Source organism: Balearica regulorum, chromosome 19 (genome assembly GCF_011004875.1).
Source record: "Balearica regulorum gibbericeps isolate bBalReg1 chromosome 19, bBalReg1.pri, whole genome shotgun sequence".
In the NCBI taxonomy this organism is placed as follows: Eukaryota; Metazoa; Chordata; class Aves; order Gruiformes; family Gruidae; genus Balearica; species Balearica regulorum.
In genome coordinates this window covers 5734276-5747883 of record NC_046202.1, presented here as the reverse complement: position 1 = coordinate 5747883, position 13608 = coordinate 5734276, and the positions used below count along the sequence as shown (strand labels likewise).

At 44.5% G+C, this 13608-nt stretch overlaps 1 protein-coding gene across 4 annotated transcripts in view; it reads right to left on the bottom strand.

Moving 5' to 3' along the window:
* Window positions 1-361: 361 nt before the first annotated feature.
* FAM222B (family with sequence similarity 222 member B) overlaps window positions 362-13608 on the bottom strand; it is a 37704-nt gene continuing 24457 nt past the window's right edge. For 2 of the 4 annotated variants that reach the window (XM_075771239.1, XM_075771241.1), the window contains exons 2-3: window positions 11069-11196; window positions 362-5443 (exon numbers count right to left, since the gene is read on the bottom strand). In XM_075771239.1, coding sequence (XP_075627354.1) covers window positions 3858-5443; window positions 11069-11150 — 1668 coding nt within the window. In that variant the 5' untranslated portion in view covers window positions 11151-11196 and the 3' untranslated portion in view covers window positions 362-3857. Of the gene's footprint in view, window positions 5444-11068; window positions 11197-11288; window positions 11308-13608 lie in introns of those variants that run through there. The other 2 variants (XM_075771240.1, XM_075771242.1) reach the window with 2 other exon arrangements.

Here is a 13608-nt window from a genome sequence, read left to right as displayed (position 1 = left end):
AGGGACTTAAACCACCCCCTTGGCTCCTCCTCCTTTTTAAAATAATTATTTCAGCATCTTTCTGGCTCTTGGATTTTGTATCTCTTCTGTTTTCTCAGAGCTGCTTGATGCTCTGGTTGGAGAAGGGCAGCCAGGCTGTGCCCGACACAGTCGTAACCCCAGAACCCCCTGGAGACCCTTCCCCAAATTCCCTTTGGGACGAGCACCCACCCCGTGCCGCCGACCACGGCCACACAAGCCTCACGCACTCGCACGGCATCAAACCAGCAGAAGGGGCAGAGGGACCAGGTCTCTCTTTTTTTTTTTATTTTTCCTGCGGACAAAAGAAAAATAATTAAAAAAAAAAATTCTCGTTCATACCCGTAGCACATAAGCAGCAGCGTTTATAATCAGTCTGTGGTTTAATGAAATACAAGCAGCAATTCCCAGTTCTCTCCACAGTGAGCCCCAGCAAACATTTCTGTTTGGTTTCTACAGGAGCGGCCAAGTCCCACGGAGACATCTCTCATATCATAAGCTTAAAGAAAATTCACAAGCGTCTTTATAAAATGTTAACTTTGGGCTGTAACAAACTGGGCTTGCGATTTAACAGCTTCAAAGCTTCTGCTGGAAAAGACAAGACAGGGCAGAGATGGAAGCTTCCTCGTGGAAGGGTTTACACCACCTCCATGTTTATCCCTCCTGGGATCTATCCAATGTCCACCTCTGGCTAGCAAGGGACATGCCAGAAACCGTTAGAATAACGATATTCTGCTGAAGGGGAGATTTCAGTGCTGACAATTGCTCAGGAAAATATCTGAAAACACCCTGCTCTTTCCTCAAGGAGCAGAACCCTCATCGCAAGAGCCCAGGATCCCTCGGGAACAGAAACACCAGTTTCCAGGAGAGCACACCTCCTACGGCCTCTGGCTCCTGCCCCATCCACCCCTTCGTCACCTCGGGAAGCGACAGGGCCACGTCCGGATCCCCGCGCCGGGCGCCTACGCAGCGTATTCGGTGTTTGCTCTCAAAAGCTGTACCTGGGGACGAGGCAGGTCAGTGTTTGCATTTCTCTTTACGGGTGTAGTGGGGAAGGAGAAGGAAGGCGAGCCCATCAGCAACAGGCTGCTGCAGAAGTGAAAAGGGTTGGTCTAAAGAAAAATCTCACTCCTAGAACAACAGGAAATATTTCGGTATATTTTAATAGTAAAACGATTCCTATTTTTCAAGCAACATCCCACCTGGATGAGTCTTGGGAGTATTTTTGCGCCTCAGAGGTGGTGGCTCTACCTGCGACTGCCCGTGCAGAACAATCCCCAACAACTCGCCGTCGCTAACACAAACACCTCCCCGGCACTGAAACCGCTTCCACAACCACCACGATGCGGGACTCTACTCAAGTCTCTCTCTCTCGGGAAAAGAGCGGGAGGAAGAAAATCAGCTTTTAATAACAGTCTGGGTCGAGATTTGTAGCAGGCTACTGAACAGAGGAGATGCCAATATTTTATTTAGTAAAAAGGTATGTATTCAGGTAGCAGAACACCTTACAGTAACTAACTCGGCAGGAAAGGTTAAAGTCATAGCACAGCCCTAGATCGATTTGGGGGAGCGGGACGGGGAAGACGATGGGGAGACTGTAAGGGAAGCAGCTTCAGACTCAAACCTTGGCTTCCAATAGAACGGATTCAGAAAAATATTGCATGAAAAGCCTCAGGATTTTAGTTCTTTCATAGATGTATATTTACCAGTTTTCACAAAGACTGCAGGAATACGATTATAAACAATAAATTAGGACTTCATGTTGCTATCATTTGGCATAACACAATCAGGCAATTTTTCCTTTTTAAATATAAGGCAACACAAGCCAACACATAATTTAATCCGTCTTTAGTCAAATTGCTTAACTTTGCTAAAGAGTTACCACTAAAGAATGGTTTATAGTACACTTAAAAGAATTTAAATAATGACATGATATAAGTGTACTAACTTACGCAAGGAGTCAGAAAACATACTCTGCTAAGCTTTGAAACCTAAATATTTGTTACAGCCCAGGACTACACGTCTAAATTAAAAAAATACAAATAAGTGTTTTCTAATTTTTCCATTTACGAAAAACTTTAAGAATCTCTAGCCAACTATGACGTCACTTCAAAACTTGTTATTTTTTTTCTTTTTTAACTTTTGTATGATGTCTTAAGATTTTAAACCATGCTCGTTAAGGAAAGTTCAAGGAGCAAATACTTAAGGCTTTGTTTTTTCAAAGGGCTGTGAGGGAGGCCAGTGGATGGCAGAGGCCAGTGGGTTCACCCATACACAATGCTACTCAAACCCACACTACCAGGCGACATTCATACAGAAATATTACACTTAAAAGTTACAGTGTAGAGCAATATTTTTAGCCAGTGTACATATAAAGAATCAATGCATTTATTTTTTTTATTATTAAATTTTTTTTTTTTTTTTAATTTCCAAACTTGATTGTGATCATTATGTTCAAGTATTAGTCTCGTTAACAGAGATGTCAGATTTTTTACTTACAACAAATTCGGCTGTTAGAAAGGAAAGGTATGTTTCGGTACACCGAGGAGAACGAGATGCTGAGGTTACCCAATTGTTAGTGTCCTATGGCCGCTGACTCGACTAGCTGCTGGAAGTGACGTGGGAAAGGAACAGAAGGAGTTAGGCACCGAGACCCTGGGAAAAAGGGATGATATAAATAGCTTTGCTGATTCCCAGGGACGAGAATTGTTCCATTAAATCTGCTGTGGAGTTTTGACGGAGAGGAATACAGGACCATTGGTCCCACAGTGGCTCGTGAGCGGAGCTTCGCTTCAGATCAACCGCCTCCCGTCGGTACTGTTGCCGGAACGGGGCTGCGCCGTACCACGCCGCCCCGCGCGCCCGCTCATTGCACCGGAGACGAGATTGAGTTACGTCTCCTCGCCCTGAAACTAATTCTAGCTACCCGCGAAACGGCTGAACCCTTTTTGGAGTTGTCAGTGGGTCTGGATTCCCTTCACATCAGGACGGCCAGACTCCTAGCAGCGAGGGGTTCAGACAAAGTTAGCTCTTATGCTGGCGAAAGGGGAGCGGGGAAGGGAAATATGATGCAGAAAAAAGGCAGTTACCTACGGTAGTTATGCTGCCTACATCCCAAAACTGCCATTCCCCCTCCTCCATACCCTGTCCGCCAAAAAAATAAAATTAAAAAAAAAAATAAAAATCAATCAGCCAGAGACTTTTGGCTTTGGACAAAGTCTAAACGACAAACACGGGCGTCTCGGCAAGAGACAGCTGAAAAGCTTCTTCCTATATTAATGCCTAAATACATACCCCTAGCTAGCTCTTTTCAAATGTAGGCTTCTTTTTCAATTAAATAGGCCTCTAGACAGTGCAAATGGTCAATGTTTAATGCATTAATGAAATGGGCTTTCGAGTTGAAAATAAGCCCTGCTTCCTGACAAATTCTGTTGCTGTTAATCTTCAGAGGAAATTGAGATGGAAATTTAAGCAGCTACGCTACCTCGCTCTTGACGGAGCTGGCGAACAGATGCAACTGCGAAACCCTGCAGCAACTCAACATCAGTCCAGCAAGTAGCTACTAAGCAGAAGGCAAAAGCTGCAAGAAAGGGATTCTGCGGTGAGGAAACAGCTGTGGCGTGACGTAGTGTAATGAAATTCTTTGAAACAAAAGGCATGTTAAATATTTGATGCATAAAGGAGATAGATAACATGTAAGCAAAGCTTTTAAATATACGGTATGTCTTCTTCCAATGGTTACTATAATGATCACACAAGTTTGCAAGTTAAAAATGCCTTGCTTATTAATTAAAATTAAGACTAAACCTATAATTTTTGTCTGTGAAAGTGACTGCAGCCTATCTATACCCTGGGTGTTGAATATGAAGATTTCGACTATCGGTTGGTTCAGGTGCTCGGTTCATGGGAGGCCGATGGACTTTCCCCAGCACGGCCATGCTCTGATCTCTGAAGCAGGACTGCTGGAAGTCCCCGCTTAGGTAATCCATGGTCTGCATCACATTATTCTGGCTGGATGGGCCAGCTCCAGCTCTGTAATGAGTTCCTCCTGCACAATCTAGCGGTGCTCCTGCTGGCTGTCCCCCGTGGAAAGGCATGGCGAGGTCCTGGGACCCAGAGCTGTCACTGTTGGGTGTGGGCAGAATGTTATTCCAGATGGGCTGGAAATAGTGCCCATTGGTATATGGCAAGGGTCCCTGCAACCCATTCACAGGTGGAGAAGGCGTAGGCTTCTCGATGGGGGGCTTCAAGCTGAACGACTGGCCCATGCACAGTTCTTGAGGGTAGTTTGAAGTTTTGCCAGGAAAACTCTGCCCTGCGATCTCTCTCTGAGGGTGCTTCCCTGCGAGTCCAGCAGGCCCAGCAGCATCCCCACACATTTGCTGCAGATGCGCAAGCTGGTGCTGGTTCCACGCAACCGATTTGATTTCGTTCTGGTATGCGGGCGGCACCCTGTTAATATTCACCATGGGCACATTAACAGAGGCAGGAGGAATAGCAGCAGCAGCATGATCTACAGGGTTTACTACACAGGAAGGCATGGGTGTAGGGACATTGTGAGTAGATACCCTGGTACTTGCATTGATAAGCAGGTTGCGACTTATAGGGCTGGGGTTTGCAATCTGTCCCTCACAGACTGAGGTAGTGCTAATGCCAGCTCTGGCCTGGCAGAACTGGTTAATCTGGTGCACAATGCTGCTCAGGTCCGGTGGCTGGTTCTGCTGCAGGGTGGCAGCCATAGAGAGGGGAATGGTTGAGGTAGACACGGTCACATTCGGCGGCGCATCTGCATCCGGCATCTTTCTGCTTCCATGTAAACCCGGCTGCAGCAAAGGATTCGGGGGGTGCTGCAGAGTCTGGTGTGCCATGGTCTGAGGATGCTGCAAGCCCTGCGGCTGCTGCATATTCTGAGGGTGCGGCAGCGTCTGCGGCTGCGGTATCCCCTGAGGGTGCGGTAAGCTTTGTGGCTGTGGTATACCCTGAGGGTGCTGCAAAGTCTGTGGCTGCGGTATACTCTGGGGGTGCGGCAAAGTCTGTGCATGCTGGAGAGCCTGCTGGCGAGCAAGCGCCTGGGGGTGGGTTAAAGTGCTAGGTGCAACGTATGGTGTGGAAGGGGGATTCATCATTGCTTCCGGCAGCAGGCGCGCGCGTGTCCCGTCAAAGTCTTTGATAATTCCTTTTGCTGGAGATTTGACTATCGCCAGGAGGCCTGTTTTCGTGGTGGCCTGAGACGGGTAGGGACTGTACCTCTGGCCCGAAGTATCAAGTCCGTTCACAGTACGGCGTATGTGTTTCCTCTGGGGAACCTTGACACTGTTTGGAAAGATTTTTATAGTCAGTGGATTGTTGGCGACCTTCTTAGCATAAGCATCCAATTCTGCTGGGGTAGGATACTGTGCAGATCTCATTTTCTGTGTAGTGTCCCCTGCGGAGAAAGGAAATTCGTCAATACCGATTCTGGTAAGCAAGGGATCAACCCTAGGGCAAGAGAGTTGCACGACAAGGGTAGAAAATCTCCAAGGAATCAAGAGGCAAGAACTTCATCCTCCCAGACCAGCGGATCGTGTACCAGGTACCTCATTCCCTTTATTACCTGGTGACCAACACAATCCCCAGTTCAGCTTAGGGCAAGGCCTGCCCAGGGGAGCAAAACAAAACCATGTTTACGGTTGGACAGAAACAGATAACATGCTATAAACATCAGACTGTCTCCAACTGAAATATTTCTTACAGCTTGCGGTGGTGGGCTAGTGTCTATTCTCTTAATTTAAGGCTGCCTCCCCATGGCTCTTCAAGCCATTCTCAGTATCTTTACCATGTAATTCAGAAATCAGAAAGTTATGAATTAAACATTAAACCTGTGTAATGCTGAGGTGGGAACCATATGAAGCACTTCAGCTCAAGCCTCCATTTACATCTGAGTTCTTTTCTAGATGCTGACATCTGAAAGCACTTTGAGTGTCTTTTTGTCCATTAGGAAGCCCTTGTCAGTCCAAGTTCAGCAAATGGAAGGAGGCTACACGTGCGTTGTTTTATGGCTTGCAATTACTTCTTCAGCTGAATTTTCAGTGTGGCACCTTGCTAAGGACAGCATCCTTGTATCACACAGCAAAATGACGTCATTAACCCGTAAGATTAAAAACATGCTACTCCCCAGACACAGACAAAAGACTTCTGGAGACAGGGGTGCGGTCTCACTTACTCCAATTTACCAGATACCTACCTTGCCCACAAGCTCGAAGTGCTTCTGGAAAGAACTTCAGAAATCTAGGGAAATGCTTGTGTGTCTCTCACTATAATCATATTCCAAGCAGAAAGTTGGGCTGTTCCCCTACCACAGCTCTGCTGCTTAACTCCTATGGGACTACTGCTTTAGAAGTGATTTTATAATCTTCAAATAATGGCTTGCAGCTTTGACAATCCGATTTTGCTTTTGCTTGATTCCCCCCCCCGCCCCCCCAGCAAACAGTTTACTGGAAAAAAAAATGCCCATCCTTTTTTGCTAAAATTTTCAGTGTCCCCATGCCATCTGCTGCTTTGCTGAAAGAACGGGAAACACAGCAGCCAGCTCCTCCAGAGCCCAAGAGCTCCCCAGCCCCACATCTGGCCCTCTGACCCAAGGAAATCTAATGCTCCAGTAAAAAGCTCGATGCTCTGAGGCAAACAGCCCTTCCTCTTGAAAACCCCTCTGGTTCTTTTAAGCAAATTACCTCCAAAAGGCTCCTGAATACAGCTCAAGTCTGAGTACCAGCCATCTCTCTCTTTGCATCCTGCAGCTTCCAGTCTTCACAAATGAGGGAGAGCAGTACTGCTCTAAGAGCACTCACTTTTAGAAAGTAAGGGCCAGAATATGGAAAATAGGATGGATACCAAGAGAAAAATGATAATTACAGAAATATTAAAAATATCTTTTGTGAAATGAGAAGCTTTGCAAGTGGGCTGTCCTGTGTTTTTAGCACAGCATGTATCCTTACTCTCTGTGCTGTCCAAACACATACCACCCTTTTTCTTAATCAAAGGAAATATTCATTTGGTATTAACCTGAACATCCTCTCTGTTCATACTCTGCTGCAGGCAGGTGGTTTCTGACTGTCCTTTTGAGGGAGCTGCTATGCTCCTAACGGAGAGGAGAGCCTCCAAATGGACTCTGCCAGTACTACTGTGCCCCAACAGCCAAGGCCTTCAGGAGCTTCCCAACCTTTATTTTTAGCATTGCCCATGCTCATGAAGTTCTGTTTCTTCCCCAGGAGACCACCCTTGCAACTCACCGTGAATCAGAGAAGAACCATCAACAACAGACAAAGGAATCCACTCCTGTCTGTCTTACGGTTACAGCCATTGTCACATAAAGGTTTTATTTTCAGATGAAAAATTACGTAGATACTTTAAGACACCTTTACCATCAAAACTTCCCAGCCTGGTTTACATTTCTATAGGCATATCAGCAAATTAGGTGGCAAATATAAGCACTGAGCAGATACACTAAATATTCTTTTACACAAGCATTTTTTTTTTCCTGTTACATGGGAACTGTGATGGAAGCTTTTAGAAAGCAGCGAAAATGTCAATGTCTGAACAGGCTGCAGCTATCGGTTACAGCACATCTGTAATCCCGAATCTGTAAGAACTCTTTCCTCTGACGAGAGAAAACAACCCCTTAGTGAAACTTAAATGATGCACTATCATCAAGTTTGGCATGTTACCAAATGGCAAACCATCTTTTAAATCCCTCAGACAGGATCTTCTGAAACCAACCACCATTTCAAACAGAGCCCGTTTTGCATACAGCTAAGATTATGTTCCTTTTACTATTGACTAACTCAGCCGTTCTCCTTAGGTCTGACCAAGGTGATTTATTTCCAAGTTTCCCAACGTGCTGCTTAAAATGTGCTCTACTAGTAGTTCCATAGGCAAGACTTGATGACTAGAATAATTAAGGCAGTAAAAAATTAGGAGAAAGGCATTATGGGGTGAGCAAGAGTCTGAATATCCTGTACAAATATCCTACAAACCAGTAAAGAACAATTAGGTCTGGCTACTAAGTGAATGGAGAAACAGCTAGGATAGACCAAAAGAAACTGCTGGTATTAGAATATACTCATAATTCGTCTGCAAGTGCAAGAATTCTGGATCGGGCCATAAAATGACGAGGAAGACGGCAGATGAACAAGCTACGTTAAGAAAACAATGAGATGAGCTTCACAAAGTTACCTAATGGCAAATGCAAGGCAGAAGACTTTTGTTGAAAAGTAATTATTTCATGTTTACTATAAGGTAAAGCTGTTCCTATGAGCAATTACCCCAATAAATTGGTGAGCTGCAAGTTCACATTCCCACTAATCCCGTGGCAACCAATTCGTCTGGTCACATTCCTGTGCACGTCTCACCGCTGGAGCTATTTTTATCATGAAATGAGATATATTTCTCTGCCTCACCTCAGCACTAATGTAACATGTTTTAAGTGTATCTCACATTAAGGCTTTAAAACCCACCGCTTTTAAAACTGCCTACGGTTAAATTTTCATTAACATTAAACAAAATACAAACCGGCCTTCAGGATTCCTACCCTAATGAGAGCATCGGTGTTGGGACAAGCAAAAAACAGCTGTGCCCATCTTCTGCATAAAAATCTCAACTGCAGCAGTGTCTCTACAGGCTTTACAGAAAGAGCCTTTGCCCCTAAAAAGGACTCGATTTTAGCTGATGACCCCACATTCAGTCCCAACTTGCCCTCTCTTGTTCGCCCCCAAAAGCTCTCCAAGAAGTACCTTTCACCGTGACTTTGCACCTCTGTCATGAAAAATCACCCTTTTTTCTCCCAGGCCCTGCTGCTATGTCCAACAGCGGCTGTGGATACTGCCCAAACAACCTTGCCTCAAGTATCTTGGATTGACTGGTCAGGTTTATACTGGAGTCACTGGGAGGAAGGAGAGAATAGCAATACTGAGTCAGTGAGAGATCCCCTGAGTGGATAGGGATGAATTGCAGGGTTAGCCTGTGATGAAGGTTGGAATTCAAAGAAAAATACTGAAATTGGAAGTCCTGTAGTGATCAATTTCTAAGGGAAAAAAATATGTGCATATTAATCTATAAAACTCCTACTGCACAGACCACCTTTAAGAAAAAAGCCTCTTATTTGAAAGTGAATAAGAAAAAAAAGATAATTAAGCTAATGTGGATTTTTAAGCATTAATAAAAAGTCTGATCCAGAAAACTACACTTAAAAAATTATTAATACAAACATCATAAATCTGAATAAAGGCTATCATGTGGAGTTCTGTGCCTTTTATAAAAGCAATAGCACTATTATTAAAGCCCGTTTCCAACCCCCCCATCAAAAGTCACAAGTCACCGTTCATTAAAAATGCTCATTAACTCAGCTTTCCTTTGGCCAGGGGCTAGACTACTTGTGCATATACAGTATGGAGAGAAATGCACCAATTATTCTTACGCACATCTGCAGCGGGGGTGAGCAAGGTCTGTACGAGCAGTTTCATTTTCCATATAAATCAGAACAAACTGGAACAGCTGAGCATTACCACTGCCAGCCAGTGCCTGCCAGCTACTTTATGTCCTAAATTCTTTTAAATGCAGTACCCGAAGCTCTTCGCTAAGCAGGATACAGCAACGCTTTCAGCATGGGGATAAGCAGTTCTCAGAAACAGCATCAGGTACCATCAGGTTAAGAAACTGCCCACACGTTGCCTCGTAAATATGCAATTAGCAAATACCTGATTTATGCACAGCTACTCTCGCATGAACCTCAACAATTTGCTTTCAGGACTAAGCTTTACGATCCACCAAAGAAACTTCACGTAATGCAAGGACCTAGTGATGTTCTCACCGCAGCAGCCTACCTTTTGAACAAGCATGTTTTGGTCAGCAAAGCTTGAACTGGAAATGGAAAAGAGAAAGGAGGGGAGTGCCCAGTTTCACGTCATCTAATAAAGTCCTTTTGTAAGTAAAGATTTCTACTATTGCTGAAAGTGACGTCACAATTACCAAGCCTGTGGAGTCAGTGTAAGTGCTGTGGGGGAGCACACATGTGTACGTGAACAGTGTCATTCCCCTGTGGCAGGACATAAAGCACGTCATCCTTAAGTGCAAAATTATCTTACCTATTTTCAGTAGCATCACAAGTCTTAACATAATAATTTTAGCTATAACTGGAGTGTAAATTACTTGGTTTTAAAGAGCAACGAATCCATCAGCAAATTGAGAGTACAGAGATCTCCCAATGCACATTTCAAAAAACAACAGCGAGGTCACAGCCCTAAGAATCAAGTACACAGATCTTATGTAGAAACCCTGGTATTCCCGAAATTTCAGCTGAACAATCAATGTGCACCTTCAGTGATAAAGAGGAGAAACAGAGTAAGATTTTAAAAAAAATCTCTAGCCAGTAAACTTACATTCCTAAACTTAAGTTCTTCTTAAAAATACTAGTACAACTATCAAAAAAATGACTGAAGTTATCAAAAAAGAATTATCAGAGTACTCTGCAGACATATTTTCAGAGGCACCAAAGAGACATCAGAAAGAAGATGGAAACTCTAAACTTTAGTAATTTGGGCTAGATCACTAATATTTGCAGTATATGCCCCAGGTATGTAGAACAACAGAGCTGCTGACCTCAAAAGGTTTGCATTAGCCTGATCCACCTTTTGTCGGTGTCTACGAGTAATTAAACGAATGGAAGTGAAAAGGAGTCAGGAAAAAGTTGTGTTAAGAAGCAAGTCAGCTGGCACACTTTTAGCACAAAATGTTTTCAGCAGAGGCATGAATCTCACAGAAACCTCACTTGCATTTCATCTTGCTGTGGTTAAAATTAACCTTTGTAAAGCCAGGAAAGGGGGGAGAGCTTGCTGAGCACACGTGAACCTCCACAGCGATTTCTCAGAGCCATTATTGATGGATGCCTTGAAGGCATAACAAAAGAAAGACTCTAACATTAAATAGTTTTTCCACTGTATCCTGAACGTTTATGTCACAGCTGTACCAGAGCCAGATTTAACAGTTAACCACATCCTGCAGACAAAACGTCACTCACATTTCTGAAGTCCAGTGTTCATCTGCGTGTAAGAAAGAAGCTGAAAGGAGAGGTCACCTGGTCCTGGCAGACAGGCCAGCATGGCAGACAGGCACTAACACAACATGGGGCATTCACTCCTCTGCACACTGCAACAACAGAGAGACAATTCAAAGTTATAATACAAGGAGGAACAGAGAAAAGAAAGCGGCAAAGAGCCATCCCTGGGTGAAGGCCTGACCAAGCACAGATGCGCAACCGCTGCTCCGGCCCTCACCGCATCTTGTAACAGCAACGGAAATACTTCAAGAAGTGGGTCATCTGCAGGGTTAAAACTAAAACAGCTGTCTTGCTCTCCTCTGCTGCTTGACACCCAGAGGATAGTCCGTAACTCTGTCCTCAAATTTCAAAGGTGGTTGTTATGGAGGGTAAAAAAACCACCATCATTCATTTTACTATATATTGAAATGTGTTGGCTATCTACCAGGTATAGCCAAAGCAAGTCCTCTGGAGAAATCCTGTCAACTGCTCTTTTACATTTAATAAAAAGGCACGGCATGCATAAATTGAAGGCAAAGTATGCAGCACTCTGCCTTGTGGCAAGATTAAGCTGCATGCTACAGCTTGTAATTTCTGTGGTCCATTAGGCTGAAAGATGAATGGCTACAACTTCCTTCATTTCATAGGAGACTCGCTAACCTGCACGGCTCTGCGTTAGACAAACGGCAAAACATGCCTTCTGCACAAAGGAGCTGCAGAGGTGCCACCATCCTCTACTGCGGAGGTTCAGCATTTAGGAAATCAAACCTCAAAACGAATGCAGAGAGCACTAAAGCTCTTTAGATATAAACACTGCACAGCTACCCTCAAATCCCATCATTGGCACACAAAGGGGGGGTCCCAGCAACAATGCTAACTCAGGCTCAAAGTCTCCCAACATTACTAGAATTCTGGAGAGAAATTTAAGTTGGAAATCTAGGGGCCAACTGGTCCGAGTCCCTGCTCAAATCCCCCCCTGCCACAGCTACTGGTCCAAGCTACAGCCAGCCACCAGCGCTTCAGAAAGCTCTGGGAAACAGGGTAGCTGAGCCAAGCTGGAGAAATCAGTTGACTTCTCCTCCTTGCCCACATCTCCTCAAGCATCAGTGCCGCTATACAGGGAGCGCTTTTGCCAAAACACCTAAGGAGCAGCTAGAAAGGGCTTGGGGTGTTATATGGCCCCCAAAACTTGAAGAGCTGAAGGCTTAAAAATCTATTAATTTCAGTCATTGCTTCAAAACCCCAGTTAAAACAACTGGGGAGGCATTCAAAGATCAAGACAGGTGAAGCAGAAAGCTTGAGACCAGCATGAGAAGCCACGGCTGCAGAAACCCCACAGAGGCCACTTCCGAAAAGAGTCGCACTGCCGAGGACCGCACAAACAATGTGAAGCATTTGGATGACACCTGATGTGGCAATGTCAACACTGTGTCCTGGATAGCACCACCATCTTCATGCTCCAGAAAGCTCCAAAAGCAGATTTCTCTGCAGGGACGTTTTAAAGACTTTAATTTGAAACCTAACCTCAGACCACCGTTGCAAGTCAGACCGCCCAAGGAATACCCGCAGCAATACAGCGAACAGTGTGGACTTAAAGCTTTCCTATAGCACAGCAATTACTCACTGTGCAGAATTCATTAGCTCCGTGTTTATATGCATTTCCTCGGTTCGACACACAAAGGCTGATTAAACCAACAGCCAAGAAATCTCATACAAATACTAATTTATGAAAACTTCTGCATCTTCACTGTGCAAGTGCTCTCAAAAGCTGAGCGAGACCATTAGGTCTAACAATTAAAAATAGCTTTGGGCACTGAATGTCAGCTTGACAACTCCATACTACTGCCCATTCACCCTACCCACTCAGGGTTAACAGCGACGCAGTGTCGTCAGAAGCAAACTCGCGACCTCACCAAGCTGCAGGGCCGACAGCGCAACAAGTTTATGTCGTTCTCCATTTCATTCCTAGGAGATAGTAACGAAGTCCAAGATACGTAGTTGTAAAATCTTGTGAAATAAATCTAAACCCGGATTTTCTTCTCGCCCTCTGTAGGAGGTGGAGTTCTTGGAATCTCTCAGAAGGTGTTCAGAAATGATGATGGAAGACCTGTCACATCCACAACTTAAAAGGAATTGCTTTAGGAACTGAAAAGTTGCTTGACCTTTATAGATGAGATTAATTCACGACTGTAAGTACGCAATGTTCAGTGAAACTTTGCAAACAGCCTGTGGGCAGCAGTTTCTTGCCCCAAATCATGCCCAGCAAGACCAAAAAGAGAATCCAGCTCCTTTTAATCAGAAGACAAAACCACCATGAGTTGCCAAAGCTTTACTGAGTAAGCAACCGAAACACTAACAGTCAGCAAGAAAAAATAGTAATTGTGTTTTGCTTTTTTCCTCATTTCATCAGCTTCAGAAGACTGGCAAAAACAAGACCTCAGTGAAAAGCAGACAAACAAAATTAAAGAGCCTTCACTGTAGTCAGAAAACCATCAGATCACACCAGTCCCATATTCACCTAA